Source organism: Triturus cristatus, chromosome 10 (assembly GCF_964204655.1).
Source record: "Triturus cristatus chromosome 10, aTriCri1.1, whole genome shotgun sequence".
In the NCBI taxonomy this organism is placed as follows: Eukaryota; Metazoa; Chordata; class Amphibia; order Caudata; family Salamandridae; genus Triturus; species Triturus cristatus.
Genome location: NC_140593.1, coordinates 1,083,866,380 through 1,083,880,853, shown reverse-complemented (window position 1 = coordinate 1,083,880,853; position 14,474 = coordinate 1,083,866,380). Strand labels below are relative to the sequence as shown.

General features: G+C 47.1%; 1 protein-coding gene across 1 annotated transcript in view; it reads right to left on the bottom strand.

Annotated features, from left to right (window-relative positions):
* Positions 1 to 14,474, bottom strand: part of INTS1 (integrator complex subunit 1) — a 625,364-nt gene that overhangs the window by 71,837 nt on the left and 539,053 nt on the right. Inside the window, exon 39 of the mRNA XM_085629257.1 lies at positions 1,874 to 1,997. Within this exon, the coding sequence (XP_085485383.1) occupies positions 1,874 to 1,997 (124 nt within the window). The remainder of the gene's footprint in view (positions 1 to 1,873; positions 1,998 to 14,474) is intronic.

Sequence of the window (14,474 nt, the reverse complement as noted above, 5' to 3'; positions counted from 1 at the left end):
CGGCGATGAGGGCGGTCTCGGTGCTGTGATTGGCTCGGAAGCCGGACTGTGAGGGGTCGAGGGATCCATTCGTCTCGAGGAAGGCGGCCATCTGCTTGTTGACGGTCTTCTCGATGACTTTGGCTGGAAACGGGAGGAGCGAGATGGGGCGGTAGTTCTTGAGTTCGGTGGGGTCCGCTGTGGGTTTCTTGAGTAGAGCGCTGAGTTCGGCGTGCTTCCAGCTCTCAGGGAAGGTGGCGGTGTCGAAGGATGTGTTGACGATGTCTCGCAGATGGGGTGCGATGACAGCGTCAGCCTTGTTGAAGACGTGATGAGGACAGGGGTCGGTCGGTGATCCGGAGTGGATGGAGTTCATTGTGCGGATGGTGTCTTCGGTGCTGATCGGGGTCCAGGCGTGGAGGGTGGTGGTGAGGGGTGGTTGTTCGGTCTTGGTGTGCGTTGGTTGGTTGTTGAAGCTGTTGTGTATGTCCGCGATCTTGTTGTGGAAGTGTGAAGCGAGGGAGTTGCAGAGGTCTTGCGATGGGGTGATGTCGTTGTTTCCTGCGCTGGGGTTGGATAGCTCTTTCACGATGTTGAAGAGTTCCTTGTAGTTGTGTGCGTTGTTGTCCAGCCGGTCCTTGAAAGCAGTTTTCTTGGCGGCGCGGATCAGCTGGTGGTGCTTCCGGGTGGCCAGCTTGAAGGTGGTCCTGTTGTCCGGTGTGGGATCCCTTCTCCAGACTCTCTCGAGGGCTCGGCAGTTCTTCTTGGAGCTCTTGAGTTCGTCGGTGAACCACGGGGCTTTCTTGCTGCCGGGTCTGCTGGGCGGGGTCCTCATCGGGGCGAGTTCGTCCGCGCAGTTGCTGATCCACTTCGTGAGGTTGTCGGCGGCCTGGCTGGGGTTCGCTGAGCTGGCAGGTGGGTGCTGGTTCAGGGAGGTGGCGAGCTGGTCTGCTGTGATCTTGTTCCAGCTTCTGCGGGCGGCCTGTTGCTGGTGGTGGTGGGACGTCTTTCTCTTGAAGGTGAAGTGGACGCAGCTGTGGTCCGTCCATTGTAGCTCTGTGGCGTGGCTGAAGTCGATGTCTGTGCAGGACGAGAAGACTGCGTCGAGTGTGTGTCCGGCGAGGTGGGTGGGGGTGGACACCAGCTGCTTGAGTCCAAGATTGGTGAGGTTGTCGAGCAGGGTGCTGGTGTTGCGGTCGTTGTTGTTCTCCAGGTGGAAGTTGAGGTCCCCCAGGAGGATGTAGTCGGCGGAGGGGAGGGCATGCGGGCTGACGAAGTCGGCGATGTCCTCGCTGAATTGTGTGCGTGGTCCCGTGGTCCCGGGGGTCGGTAGATCAGGGTGTTCATCTAAGTAAGCTCCTAGGAAATCTTTTATTTTGAAAACAATGCAGGTTTGTTAAAGAGTATTGGAAAGTAAATGTAAATGTAAATGTATGTGTCTTGTAAAGCGCACTGCTGCCCTGAGGCGTCCTGGCGCTGTAGACCGCTGGGGAACCCGTCCTGGCTATCCCTGTGAGATGGTCCCTCAAGGGTATCTCCAAGGTGAAACCAGGCATCCCCGGCGAATGTGGGGGGCCGTTGTGGAGATGAGGCAAGCTAATGCCCAGAGTTGCCGAGTGTGTTCCTGGTTAGAGTAGGTACCGAGGCGAGAATTATCGAGTCTGTTTTTGACCCTGGTCCACGACCCTGTGGAAACCCTTTGTAGGCCCAAAAAAGACCCCAGGACAGATCTGATCTAAAATTCTTAAAATAATAATGAGGAATTAATTAGTTCTAAATATAAGAAATCACTTTATAAATCAAAAGCTATGAGCGCCCATGAGACTAATGTACTCACAGTATTACAAACCATTTCACACCTTTCAATAAGCAGACAACAGTGCTCTGTGCTCACCTTACAGGTACTGCTCTCAGTGGCACCCTCACTGGTCAGGAGGATTTCAGGAACAGGTACAATAAGATCAGGCGCTTGCAGATAAAGCTGCAAGAGAAAGTTACGGCAGTGTTTCCCCATAGAGCTGCAAGAGAGGAAACCACAGTGTCAAGGGAAAGCATGGGGAGTACTAAAAATAATCTTCATCATATAAGAAGTGACTTGTTATTTTATCAGAATAAGTACTATGAGCAGAAAGTTCTCTAATGTACCTCCAACTAAAGCTCCTTAAGCATTCTCGGAATTAGGCTTTCAACAATAAGGGCATTGCAAGTACAACCAAATAAAAAGAAAAACTTCAAAGACTTTTTCATTATTAAAAAAAACACTCAACATTTCAAGTATAAGGCCATTAAATACAAAAAGAAGGAATGCAATCATCATTTAATTTAGAAAACAGTTAACTTATTAGAAGAAAAAAAAAAGTTTAAAGGTGAAAAAATGACAAAATAAGTGTCGCTTATGAGTATCCATTTCATATTGTGTTAGTGGAACTCACATATCGGCAAAGAAAAGGCAATCTGATTAATGTAAAATTAAGATCAATAGTTTAACCTAACACGAATCCCTTGTTTTATAGGAAGGAAGGTAGAGTTGTTTATCAATTGCAGGAGTTTGAATCTGCAGGTATAATGCTTAGCTGAACAACGCTCTTAAACTGATTTGGTCTAATGTTCTTATAATGCCCACTCTACGGCTGTTATCAGTCTCTGTTTTAAATTTTTAGCATGAACACTGAAAAGGAAGATACCAGAAAACAAACCATCACAAATTTTCTTTTTGGCCTTGATTTTGAGGCAGAAAGCATTGCTAAACATACCCTTTTAGGCACATAAGCTACCTGGTGAACTACATATGAAAGGTTGTAATTCGGTGTTTCAACAATGGCAAGCTCATCAAAACTGCTCACATTTTCAGATATGACCTCAACATCCTGTCCCCGACAGTTACCTGCAAGGTTCTGGACTATTTCAGATTCTTCTTGTGAGCCTGAACATGCCTCCAAAGAAGGCCTGGGCGGTGAACTTCGCTCCGTTTGCAGAGTTTTCTCCACTCTGCGGAGCTCGCGGAGTGCAGGAAACTCTGCTTTGCGATGTGCAGCGGTGTTTTTTCCCTGCCCGCGGAGCGCAAGCTGCTCCTCGGGTAGAATTTTTACCCGAGCGGCAGGAATACCAGCACAAACTGCAGTTGGCACTGCACTCCGCCACTCGCGGAACTTCGCGGAGTTTTGTAACTTCGCGGAGCTCCACGTAGCAAAACTCCACGAACTATGCCAAGGCCTACTCCAAAGGCTTTTCTTCATCATGTCTGTGGGAATATCAGCTGTTACTTCACATACCAATACACCAGGAGCTATTACATTGTTGTAATTACTTAAGCAGAGTTTTACTTTGAATTCCAGATTAACTTATTTTAAAGTTTTAAATATGTGTGTGTTTTTTGGGGGAGGATAAAACCCCCTTTTTTAAAAAAAATTATATGTTCTTCCTATTTTCTGCAATTTGTTCCATTAATAATTACTTTCTATTGTTTTGAATTGTTACCCCTAAACTCTCCTTTTATTTTTATTTTGTTATTATTTATTTTTTCCCTTTTTGGGGTATAAGTCCTCCTGCTTTTTTTTTTAAATATACACACACACTGATATATACATACATACATACATATAAATATATGACTCCATTCCATGACAAACCATTTGAAATATCAGGTTCATTTAACTGCAAAACAGGATATGCAGTTTATAAACTGACATGCAATTTTGGGCTAAGATATCTTGGCAGTGCGACATTGCAGGACCACAAAAGAATTTTGCAGCATTTGGGCTAAAAGTAATAAAGATGTTTCCTACCTACTGGCCAGACACTTTAGTGAGCAGCACAACAATGATGAGAAACATTTACAATATTTTGTCAGCTGCAGTTCAGTGTAATTATAGAGGTGGTAATCGCTAGCGAACGCTTATGCAATTAGAGGCTAGTTATTGTTGAAAGCCCACTTGGGCGTAATTATTTATTTACCTTTGTTTCATTTAGCTATGTGCATATTGAAAACAAGTTTGAACAATGAAATTGAATGATGAGTAAATCATGTAAACTAGAGATTTTTGTTTTGAATTGGTGTGCCCACTAGGGCTTAATTGGTGATGATTTGACCGATAATCAATCTGGGGTTTGTAAAGCGAGGGTCTCAAGGCGCTGGGGGGGAAGGGGGGGGGGGGGGGGGGGTGTGGCTCCCCAGGTGCTGTAGAGATCTGAGGAGCCAGGTCTTTAGGTCCTTCCTGAACTGGAGCAGTGTTGGGCTTTTTGGAAGTGGAGCGGGAGGTCATTCCAGGTCTTGGCTGCGAGGTAGGAGAAGGACTTTCCCAATTCCCACTGTGGCAAGGCATGGTGGCCAGAGAGAGGTCGGCTGATCAGAGGTTTCTCTTGGGTGCATGGGAGGAGAGACAGTTGTTTAGGTATGCTGGTCCGATGTTGTGGAGGGCCTTGTATGCGTGTGAGGAGCTTGTAGGTTATTCTTCTTTCAATAGGGAGCCAATGGAGGTTGTAGAGGTGTTGGGTGATGTGGTTGCAGCGGGGGATGTCTAGGATCAGTCTGGCTGCGGCTTTCTGGACGGTCTGGAGCTTGCAAAGGAGTTTTTTGTTAATTCCGGTGTAGAGGGCGTTGCCGTAGTCCTATCTGCTAGTGATGAGGGCATGTGTGACTTTTCTGGATTCGGAGGAGATTCATCTGAACATTTTCCAGAGCAGGCCGAGGATACCGCGTTGATCTATTGGTTCATAGTGAGTGATGAGTCCAGTATAATGTTGTTTCGTGTGTGGTCTGCGGGGTGGGGGGTTCCGAGGGTGGACAGCCACCAGGTGTCGTCCCGTGCATATTGGGTGGAGCCAAAGATGAGGACTTCTGTTCTCACGTAGTTGAGTTTCAGGCAGCTGTCTATCGAGGTGGCGACGGCTTTCATCCCTTCATGGAAGTTGTGTCTTATGATGTTGGGTTCTTGGAGAGGGGGAAGATGAGCTGGGTGTCGTCTGTGTAGGAGACTATAGTGAGTCTGTGGTTTCGGACAATGGTTGCAAAAGGGGGCATGTAGATGTTGAAGAGGGTGAGGCTGAGGAAGGATCCCTGGGGTACTCCACACATTTGGTCTTGTGGGTTCTGAGAGGTAGGGTAGGAGTCTGACTCGCTGTGTTCTGCCTGTGAGAAATGAGCAGATCCAGTGGAGGGCCTTTCCTCGGATGCCGGCGTTGTGGAGTCTGGGGTCTAGTGTGCGGTGGGAGACGGTGTCGAAGGCAGCTGAGATGTCCAGAAGGATGGGGGCTGCAGTTTGGCCCTGGTTGAGGAGGGCGCAGATGTCATCGGTAGCGGCAAGTAGGGCGGTCTCGGTGCTGTGGTTGCTGTGGAATCTGCATTGGGAAATGTCCAGGACGTTGTTGGCTTCGGTGAAGTTTGCTAGCTGGGCGCTGACGGCCTTTTCGATGACTTTGGCTGCAAATGGAAGTAGTGAGATGGGCCTGAAATTCTTGAGGTCTGTCGGGTCGGCGGGGGGTTCCTTCAGGAGGGGTTGACTTTGGTGTGTTTCCAGTTGTCAGGGAATGTGGCGGTCTCGAGAGAAGAGTTGATGGTCCGGCCAAGTTCGGGTGCGATGGCCGTGGAAGCTCTGTGGAAGATGTGGGGGGGTTGGCAGGGCATAGGTCTGAGGGTGCTCCGGAGTGGATGTTCTTCATGGTCTTCAAGGTGTCTACTGTCATGAGTGGGATCCAAGTGAGCAGGGTCTGTTGGGTGGTGTCGCTGGGGTGGGAGCTGAAGCGATGCAGATGTCCTGGTTGTCGAAGTTATCTTACAGCGTCTTAATTTTGAGGTGGAAAAAGGTGCAGAGTCTGTTGCAGAGGTCTTGGGAGGGAGGGACATCTGATGTTTCGCTGCTGTGTTTGGCAAATTCCTGGATGATGGAGAAAAGTTCTTTGGAGTTGTGGGTGAGGATTCTGTCTTGGAGGAAGTTCTTCTTTGTGGATTTGATGAGTTGGTGGTGTGCTGTGGTGGCTGTTCTGTAGGCGGTGTGTGTTTCTGAGGTTTTGCTGTTCTTCCATGTCTTTTCGAGTCATCGGCAGGATTGCTTGGCTTCTTGGTGTGCATGAGTGAACTAGCTTGCTTTCATGATGTGTCGCCCTGTGGCTTTCTTGAGGGGAGCGAGTGTTAACACAGTTGGTGATCCAGCGGTGGTGGTTGCATGCCGCGGTGTAAGTGTGGGTGTCGTTGGAGGTGGGGTGCAGGTGAGTGGGGCGGTGACCTGTTCTTCGGTTGCTTTGTACCAGCTTCTGCGGGGGTGGGGGCTGAGAGATAGCAGTGCACGTGCCTGTGTACGGTGTGTTTTCTGAAGGAGAAATGGATGCAGTGGTGGTCGGTTCAAGGAAGTTCCGTGGTGTGGCTATAGGAGACGCTGATTCCTCCTGTGAAGATGTGGTCAAGTGTGTGTCCCGCTGTGTGCATAGGGGTGGTGACAAGCTATTTCAGTTGAAGGAAAACCCCTAGGCAACTAAAGGTCTATAACAATTAATAGACCATATGGGCTAGCAACATGATATAGTCAACTCAGTGTACGTGGAAGTAATATTTAAAAGTTCATTTCTTTAATTTAAATTGGTTAAAAACATATCAAAACATGTATCATGAAGACAGATACATTTAAACATATTCTAATCATAATACAAGAGGACACCATATACAATAATACAATTGAACAAAATACAAAGAAACTGGTACATACATAGAAGATACAGACAACAAATAGTTTTTGATTAGTGCAAATCTAGAAAGACATACACAACAATATTAAACATAAGGTGGCTACTAGATGGGTCTTCTAGTAGCCACCTTATGTTTATTATTGTTGTGTATGTCTTTCTAGATTTGCACTAATCAAAACATATTTGTATTTTGTCCAACTGTATTATTGTATATGGTGTCCTCTTGTACTATGATTAGAATATGTTTAAATGTATCTGTCTCCATGATACATGTTTTGATAAGTTTTTAACCAATTTGAATTAAAGAAATGAACTTTTAAATATTACTTCCGTATACACTGAGTTGACTATATCATGTTGCTAGCTCATATGGTCTGTTAATTGTTATAGACCTTTAGTTGCCTAGGGGTTTTCCTTCAATTGCATAATTGCCCTGCCATAGGAATTTCAAGTTACTGCAGGGGGTCCTTATTATTTACATTGACAAGCTGTTTCAGTCCTATGTTGGCGAGGTTCTCCAGGAGGGCGGTGTGTTGGGGTCATCGTGGTCGTCCAGTTGGAAGTTTATGTCTCGGAGTAGTATGTAGTCTGTGGAGGCGAGGTCATGGTGTGCAATGAGGTCAGCGATGGTGTCGGTGAAGGGAGACCGGGGGGCCAGGTGGCCTGTAGATGAGGGTTCCGCTGAGAGTTGTTTTGGGGTTGGTCTGGATCTGGAAGTGGAGATGTTCCATGGGGGTCGTAGCATTGTCTGGGTCAGTGGTTGTTAAGCGGAAGGAGCTTTTGTGGACGATGGCGATGCCTCCTCCAGAGCAGGTGGGTCGGTCTTTTCTCAGGATCTTGTATCCGTCTGGAATGACGACTGCGACGTCGGGCGTAGAGTTGGTGTTGGTCCAGGTTGAGAGGAAGGTGACGTTGGGCATGTGGGTGTTGAGGAGGTCTCAAATTTCTATGGCGGGCCTGTGAGGGAGCGCGCGTTGAAGTGGATGCAGTTCAGTGGTTTGTGTGGGATGACGTGCGGTAGGCTGGGTGCTGCTGCTGGGGTCTGGAGGTCAGTGAAGGTGCAGCGGCAGTGTCGGCAGGAGACTTAGGTGTCAATCGGTGTCGAAAGCTGGCAGTTGTTGCTGCGTCCGAGGTTGAGAGAGCGGAGGGTACTGGAGTCGTAATGGAGGAGGGTCGGGGGACCAGGGTACCTGGCGCTGATCGCGAACAGGCAGGATTGTCTTTGGCAGAGTGATTTTTATCATAAAATCCCTGAATGAAAGGTTGATAAAAATAATATGGGAGCATTGATATTAACATGTATTCAGCATAATAATTGAAATATTATCGAATTTAATATCAACACAGATACATTGTTTAAATTGACTGTAATATCAGTTTGTACTATGTAGCGTTGATCAACAACTGTAATTTGCATAATATTTCTTTCATGTTGTTAAATCACATGTGCACTATAAAAATGGGATAAAATGGCGCGTGTGTGAGCATGGTCAAACATGTGCCCTAAACATGGTAAATTGATTCATTAAACACGAGTGGAGAGTACAGAAGGTGTCTATGCCTGGTCATTTTGGATACAAATGGATTTACAGGAGTTTTGAATATATGTAATACATGAACACACACACACACACACACACACACACGTGTGTGTATTTAGCAAATATATGTATAGTATATTTGTGTGCCTATTTAGAAATAAACTTATATTTTAACTGTGTTAATATTTTACATATTTTCCAACTAATTATCTTTAAAAATTACTTAAAAGAACAAGTAACTTTACCTCAAGTAATGCTCTTAATGATAGAGACTCTATCTACCTGTAGATTCAACACCCACTGGATATGCCCTAGGCTTCCGACTGGATCAGGAAAATTTTCAGCAGTACCTCGGTGCACTGGCAGGTGGCTCCGAGTGGTTCAGCACCGAAGTTGTTCTACTCAGGAAATCACGAGCGGGGACAATATAGGTGCCAACCCTGTGTGCAGACGTCTGTTGTTTGAGGCTGTCTGTGCCCCCAGACGCGAAGCCCCAAGAGCAAATTGGTTGTGATCAGTGTGAAGATTTCTAGACTTGGGATCTCATTAATAGAGAGAGTCCAATCACAGAACAGGGAGGATTGGAGAGCCGGTGAGAAATATGCAGCTAAATTGAGTCTACCTGAAAGAGCATTACTAAATGTAAGGAAAATGTTCTTCTAATAGAGACTTATAGTCACAGATTCCTCACCTTTTGAATAGACCAAAAGCAGTATCGTATAGTTTCTTACCTGTTGGTGTAGTTTTGCAGCTTGAAGACTTTCTGGATTCACTATGCTGTGCATTATTCCGCCATCTTGTAGTTGGGTCCGGAAATGTAGTCTTTTTTCTCTCTTTTTTTTGTCGTGGCCCAGGTGGGCACTGACATACCACCATTTGGTGTCCTCTGTGACGTCGACGCGCTTCCCCCGGAAGCTCCCACCTTTGGTCGCCATCTTCAGATTCTTTTTTCTTGTCTTGTGTTACTCTTTCTCTTCTTTTTACTCTTACAGTCGTATTCCTGTTTTAATCCTCTTCCTCCTGTCTCATCTTTCTGGCAGAGGAAGGAGGGATCGCTAGTGAATCCAGAAAGTCTTCAAGCTGCAAAACTACACCGACGGGTAAGAAACTATACGTTTTGCAGCGTGACTCTTTCTGGATTCACTATGCTGCGTATAGACTTTGTAGCGGTTTCTCGTTATTGTGGTGGCTGGGTGGAAGATGAGCTCTGGTTACTGAATATGTGTTGTAAGACCTTCTTTCCTACTTGCGCTTCCTTTTTCTTTTGAATATCTACACAGTAGTGCTTAGTGAACGTGTGCACTGAAGACCATGTTGCGTCTTGGCAAATGTCTTGAATAGGTATGTTTGCTAGAAACGCAATTATTGCTCCTTTCTTCCTTGTTGAGTGAGCATGAGCTGCTCCTTGTAACTGTTGTCCTGCTTGTTTGTGGCAGAGTTGTATGGTTTGTGGAATCCACTGTGCAATGGTTTTTTTGGTAACTGGTCCTCCCAAAAACTGCTGGCAAACGATACAAAGAACTGTTTTGTCTTTCTGCACCTCTTTGTCCTTTCCATATAGTGCATTACTGCCCTTCTGGCGTCCAGTGTGTGTAGCGCCCTTTCTGTGCTTGTGGTAGGTTTTTGGAAAAAATTTGGTATTTGAATTGTCTGGTTGATGTGGAACCGTGACACCACTTTTGGCATGAAGTGTGGGTCTGTTCTCATTACAATCCTATCATTGTGTATTTGCAGGTAGGGCTCTTGAAGTGTTAGCGCTTGTAATTCACTCACCCTTCGTAGCGAGGAGATAGCCACTAAGAAGGCTGGTTTTGTGTGAGCATGTGCAGTGAAGCTTTGAGCATAGGCTCAAATGGTGCCTCCATCAATTGAGTTAGCACTACGTTGAGGTTCCGTGCTGGCATTCTGTTTGGAGGTGCGATTATCTTTGCCCCTTCTAGAAATCTCTTTACTACTTGGGAGGTGAAGAAACTCTTTCCTGTTTCGCCTCTTGTGTAAGCCACTATTGCTGCTAAGTGCACCCTTAGGGATGTGTAGCTTAGTTTACTTTGTAGTAGATGTGTTGGGTATTTTAGTACTGTTGAGTCCTTTGTAATTTTCCTTTGTAGTTTCTCCCTAATGCACCATTCAGAGAATCTTTTCCACTTTGCTACGTAGCACTTTCTTGTAGTAGGTCTCTTTGCCTCCCTGAGCACCGCCATTGTGCTTGCTGGTAGTTTGAGGAATGCAAATTCTAGCTCTTCAGGAGCCATGCTGCTAGGTTGAGGCTCTCTGGCTCTGGGTGTAGCACCCTTCCGTTCTGTATTGTTAACAGGACTCTTCTGTTTGGGAATCTGTGTGCTGGTGCTTGGGCCATTTTTACTATTTGTGAGAACCAGGACTGTCTGGCCCACGAAGGTGCTATTAGTATTAGCGTCATGTTGCTCATTCTGCATTTGTTGAGTACCCTGTGTATCAGTGGTATCGGGTAAAAGCATATGCAAATGTATTTGACCAACTTATCCATAGCGCATTCCCTTGGGACCAATGGTCTGGTTATCTGGATGCGAAGTGTTGGCATTTTGCATTTTGGTGTGTTGCAAATAGGTCTATTTGGGGAATGCTTCGTTTCCGGAATAGTTTCTCTATTTCCTGTTGATTGAGCTTCCATTTGTGGGATGCTGACGTTTGTCTGCTGAGTCTGTCTGCTTCCACATTGTCCTTCCCTGGGAGATGTATTGCCAGCAGGTCTATTCTTAGTGGAATGGCCCATGTCCATATTTCCTGTGCTAGCCCTGATAGTCAAATAGATTGTGTTCCTCCTGGTTTGTTGATGTAGAACATGGTGGTTGTGTTGTCTGTTTGGATCAACACCCTGTTTCTGTACAGCTCCTTCTGAAAGGCTTTTAAGGCTAGGAACACTGTTTTAGCTCTAGGTAGTTGATGTGTTTGACCGCATCCTGCTGCAACCATAACCCCCTCACTTTGAGTTTGTTCATGCGCGCGCCCCACCCCAGCTGGGAGGCGTCTGTTGTGATGGTCACTGTTGGAGTTGGCTGTGTGAATGGTTTCCCCTGTGATATGTTTTCCTTGTTCCACCACGCTATTTCCTGATGCACTGCGTGTGTGACAACCACAAGATCTTCCCAACTCCCTGTTGCCTGTGACCATTGCTGCTGTATCCATTCCTGGAATGGTCTCATGTGTAGGCGAATATTTGGGACCAGGTGTATGCACAATGCCATCATTCCCATTAGCTTGCTCATTGTCCTCGCTGTCAGAGCTTGCCCCCTGCGGTAGAGACGTGTCTCCTTCAGTATTGCTAAAGTTCTCTTTGTGCTGGGGAACACCTTGTCCTGTATGGTGTTGATCTCTGCCCCTAAGAATATCTTCACCTGTTCCGGTTCTATTGAAGACTTTCCCCAATGGAAAAACCCAGTTGGATTAGTGGTTGTATCACCTGCTGGATGTGCTGTTTGCACTGGCTGTAGGAGCCTGCTTTTATGAGCCAGTCGTCGAGGTAGGGGTATACATGTATTCCTTGCCTCCTTAGGTCTGCTGCTACCGCTGCTAGGCACTTTGTAAACACCCTTGGAACGGATTGGAGTACGAATGCGAGCACTGTGAACTGGTAGTGAGTCTTGTTGATCACAAATCTTAGTAGGTGTTTGTGTTTCTTGTTGATGGGGATGTGTAAGTAAGCGTCCTTTAGGTCTATAGTTGCCATGTAATCTCCTTCCTGTACCTGGGGTATTACACTTCTTGCAGAGATGTCATTTTGAATCTTTGTGTCCTTATGAACTTGTTTAAGAACCTTATATCCAGAATAGGCCTTAGCGTTTCGTCCACTTTTGGTATGAGGAAGTAGTTGGAATAAACCCCCTTCTTTCTTTCCTTGTACGGCACTTTCTCTATTGCCTCCTTGTTGAGCAGTTCCTGTGCCTCTAACAGCAAGAGCGAAAGTTCCTTTGCCGAGTGCGCCTTGTTGTTTGGCCTCTTGTTTGGAGGTTGTTTTTCTAGCTCTATACAGTAGCCGTATTGTATGATGTTTAGTATCCATTTGTCCGTTGTGACCATCTTCCATTCCTGGAGGAAGTTCCTTATTCTGCCTCCTACTGGTGTTATATGTTCTGGAAACTGTTTGTTTTGTGAACTTAGTTTTTGTGTTTGTGTTCTGGTTTGATGCCCCCTAGAGGTGTTGTCTGGGTGGGCATTTGCCTTACGGCGAAGTCACTTGGAGGTGGGTAGTTGCCCTCCTCTCCGTGTCTGTCCTCGTCCGTTTGAGCGACCTCGAAAGAACTGGCCTCGTGGCTGTTACTGCCAGTTCTGCTGCTGCTGTCCCTGCTGCTGCTGGCCCTGGCCGTTTCCATGGTAACCTTGTTGGAAAGTTTGGTGCGAGGTACTCGGTTGGTTGCCTCCCTTACCATTTGGCCTACTTGAGGGTGTACCCCTTCTCATTCCTCTAAACTGCAGTGCTCCCATGGACCTTGCAGTTTCGTTGTCTTTCTTGAGTTGGGTTAACTTTCCGTCAACTGGTGTGCCAAAGAGTTACTCTCCGTAGAAGGATGTGTTCAGGATGTTGTTCTGTACTTCAGGCTTCAAGCCTGAAATCCTAAGCCATGCGTGCCTTCTCTTTGTCACCCCAATCATCATCTGCCAGCTGGACGTCTCCGCCGCGTCCAAGGCAGACTTTAAACATGTGTTCGCCATTTTTTTCCCTTCCTCTACCAGGTGGGCTGCCCTTTGCTGGTACTGATCGGGTAGATGCTTCAGGAGCTGCCCCACTTCCTCCCAGTGCTGGTATGCGTGTCTGTTGATTAGGGCGTTTGAGTTGGCGATGTGCCATTGAATCGACGCGCTCCGTTCTACTTTTCTCCCCATAAGGTCCATTCTTCTACTCTCCTTGTCAGGAGGTGGTCCGGCATTTGTGGGAACATTGGCCCTTGTCCTAGCTGTTGCAGTAATTATTGAATCAGCTGGCACTGATCCTTGAATGTATGCAGGGTTCTTTGAGGAGTGCTTGTACTTCTTTTCTGTTCTCGGGGTCACCGATTTACATACAGCTGGCTCCCTGAAAGCCTCTCTGCCCTGGTCTAGCACACTAGGGAGCATGGGCAGGAATTGACTCCTTGTTTGTGTAGGCAAAAGAGTCTCCAGGAGATGACAAGCCGTGGGCTTCTCCTCCTCCAATTTCACTCCATATGTCTCTGCAGCATTCTTGACCACCATATTATAGATCCCTATATTGTCTGGTGGTGAAGGCCTCGAAGGGTATGTGTCTACTCCTTCTTCCGGTATTTTGGAGTTAAGGTCATGCCACTCCAAGTCTTGCGCCTCCGAGGACGTCGAGTCCTGGTAGGTTTGCCGCTCCTCGTCGACTCTCCCTCGAAGTAATAAAGGGCCTCTTCCTCCTGTTCTTCGACCGGTTCAGGCGTTTTCGGCGGTTCAGGGTCTTCGTCGCCCTTTTCGGCCGCTGGCTTCGCCGGAACGGTGTACTGGCTCATCTTTTCATCGCAGTCCTTTTTCCGACAGCTTGTTCAGCGTCGAGAGTTTGAGCGCTTCGCTTCAAGGTAGTCGACGCCGTCGTCAAAGTATTTGTTGACCCTTCTTTTCTCGGTGTCGAGGAGTCATTTTCGGGGCTTCCTTCAATGACCTACGTCTTTCATGGGTCTTCGCCGTCTGGGAGACCTTTTCGACGATCCGCTGGGCTCTTTGCCCCTGGGTGCTGTTGCTTTCGCAGAGTGCTTCGACGGCAATGCTCCCTTTGAGGACTTTGTTTCACTCTTAGGAGTGTCCGTCGAGTGTTTGGGGGTCGACGGTTCTCTTACTTCCTTCAACGTTTTCTTTTGGACTTCGACGACAGTGCAGTCCTCTGATCCTTCGGCGATGTTGTCCTCCTCTCCACCGGAGAGGCCCAAGTCTTGGAGCGATGCTGGTGGCCCCGGCCCCTGCCCCTGCATGGTGTGGTTCACCCTTCTCTGCCACTCTCTTACTCTGAGGGTCTTGGGTGTGAACGCCGCGCACGCGTTGTAGTCCTCGCTGTTATGGTCGAAAGGCAGGCAGAGGTTGTAGACTGGATACTGGTCCTTCTGGGCGTATTTGTGGTGTCAATTGGTGCAAAACTTGAAAGGTGTTTTGTCCATTCGTGTGCTCAGGAAGCCCCCTGTGTGCGCATTCTCCGGTGAACGTCGAGATCTTGTGAGAAATTCTCCTCCTTCATAGTCTCGGTTACCTGACCTATAGTCATGTGTGATAAAAACTGTGATTTCGTTGATTTTTCCAATTTTCGTCGATTCT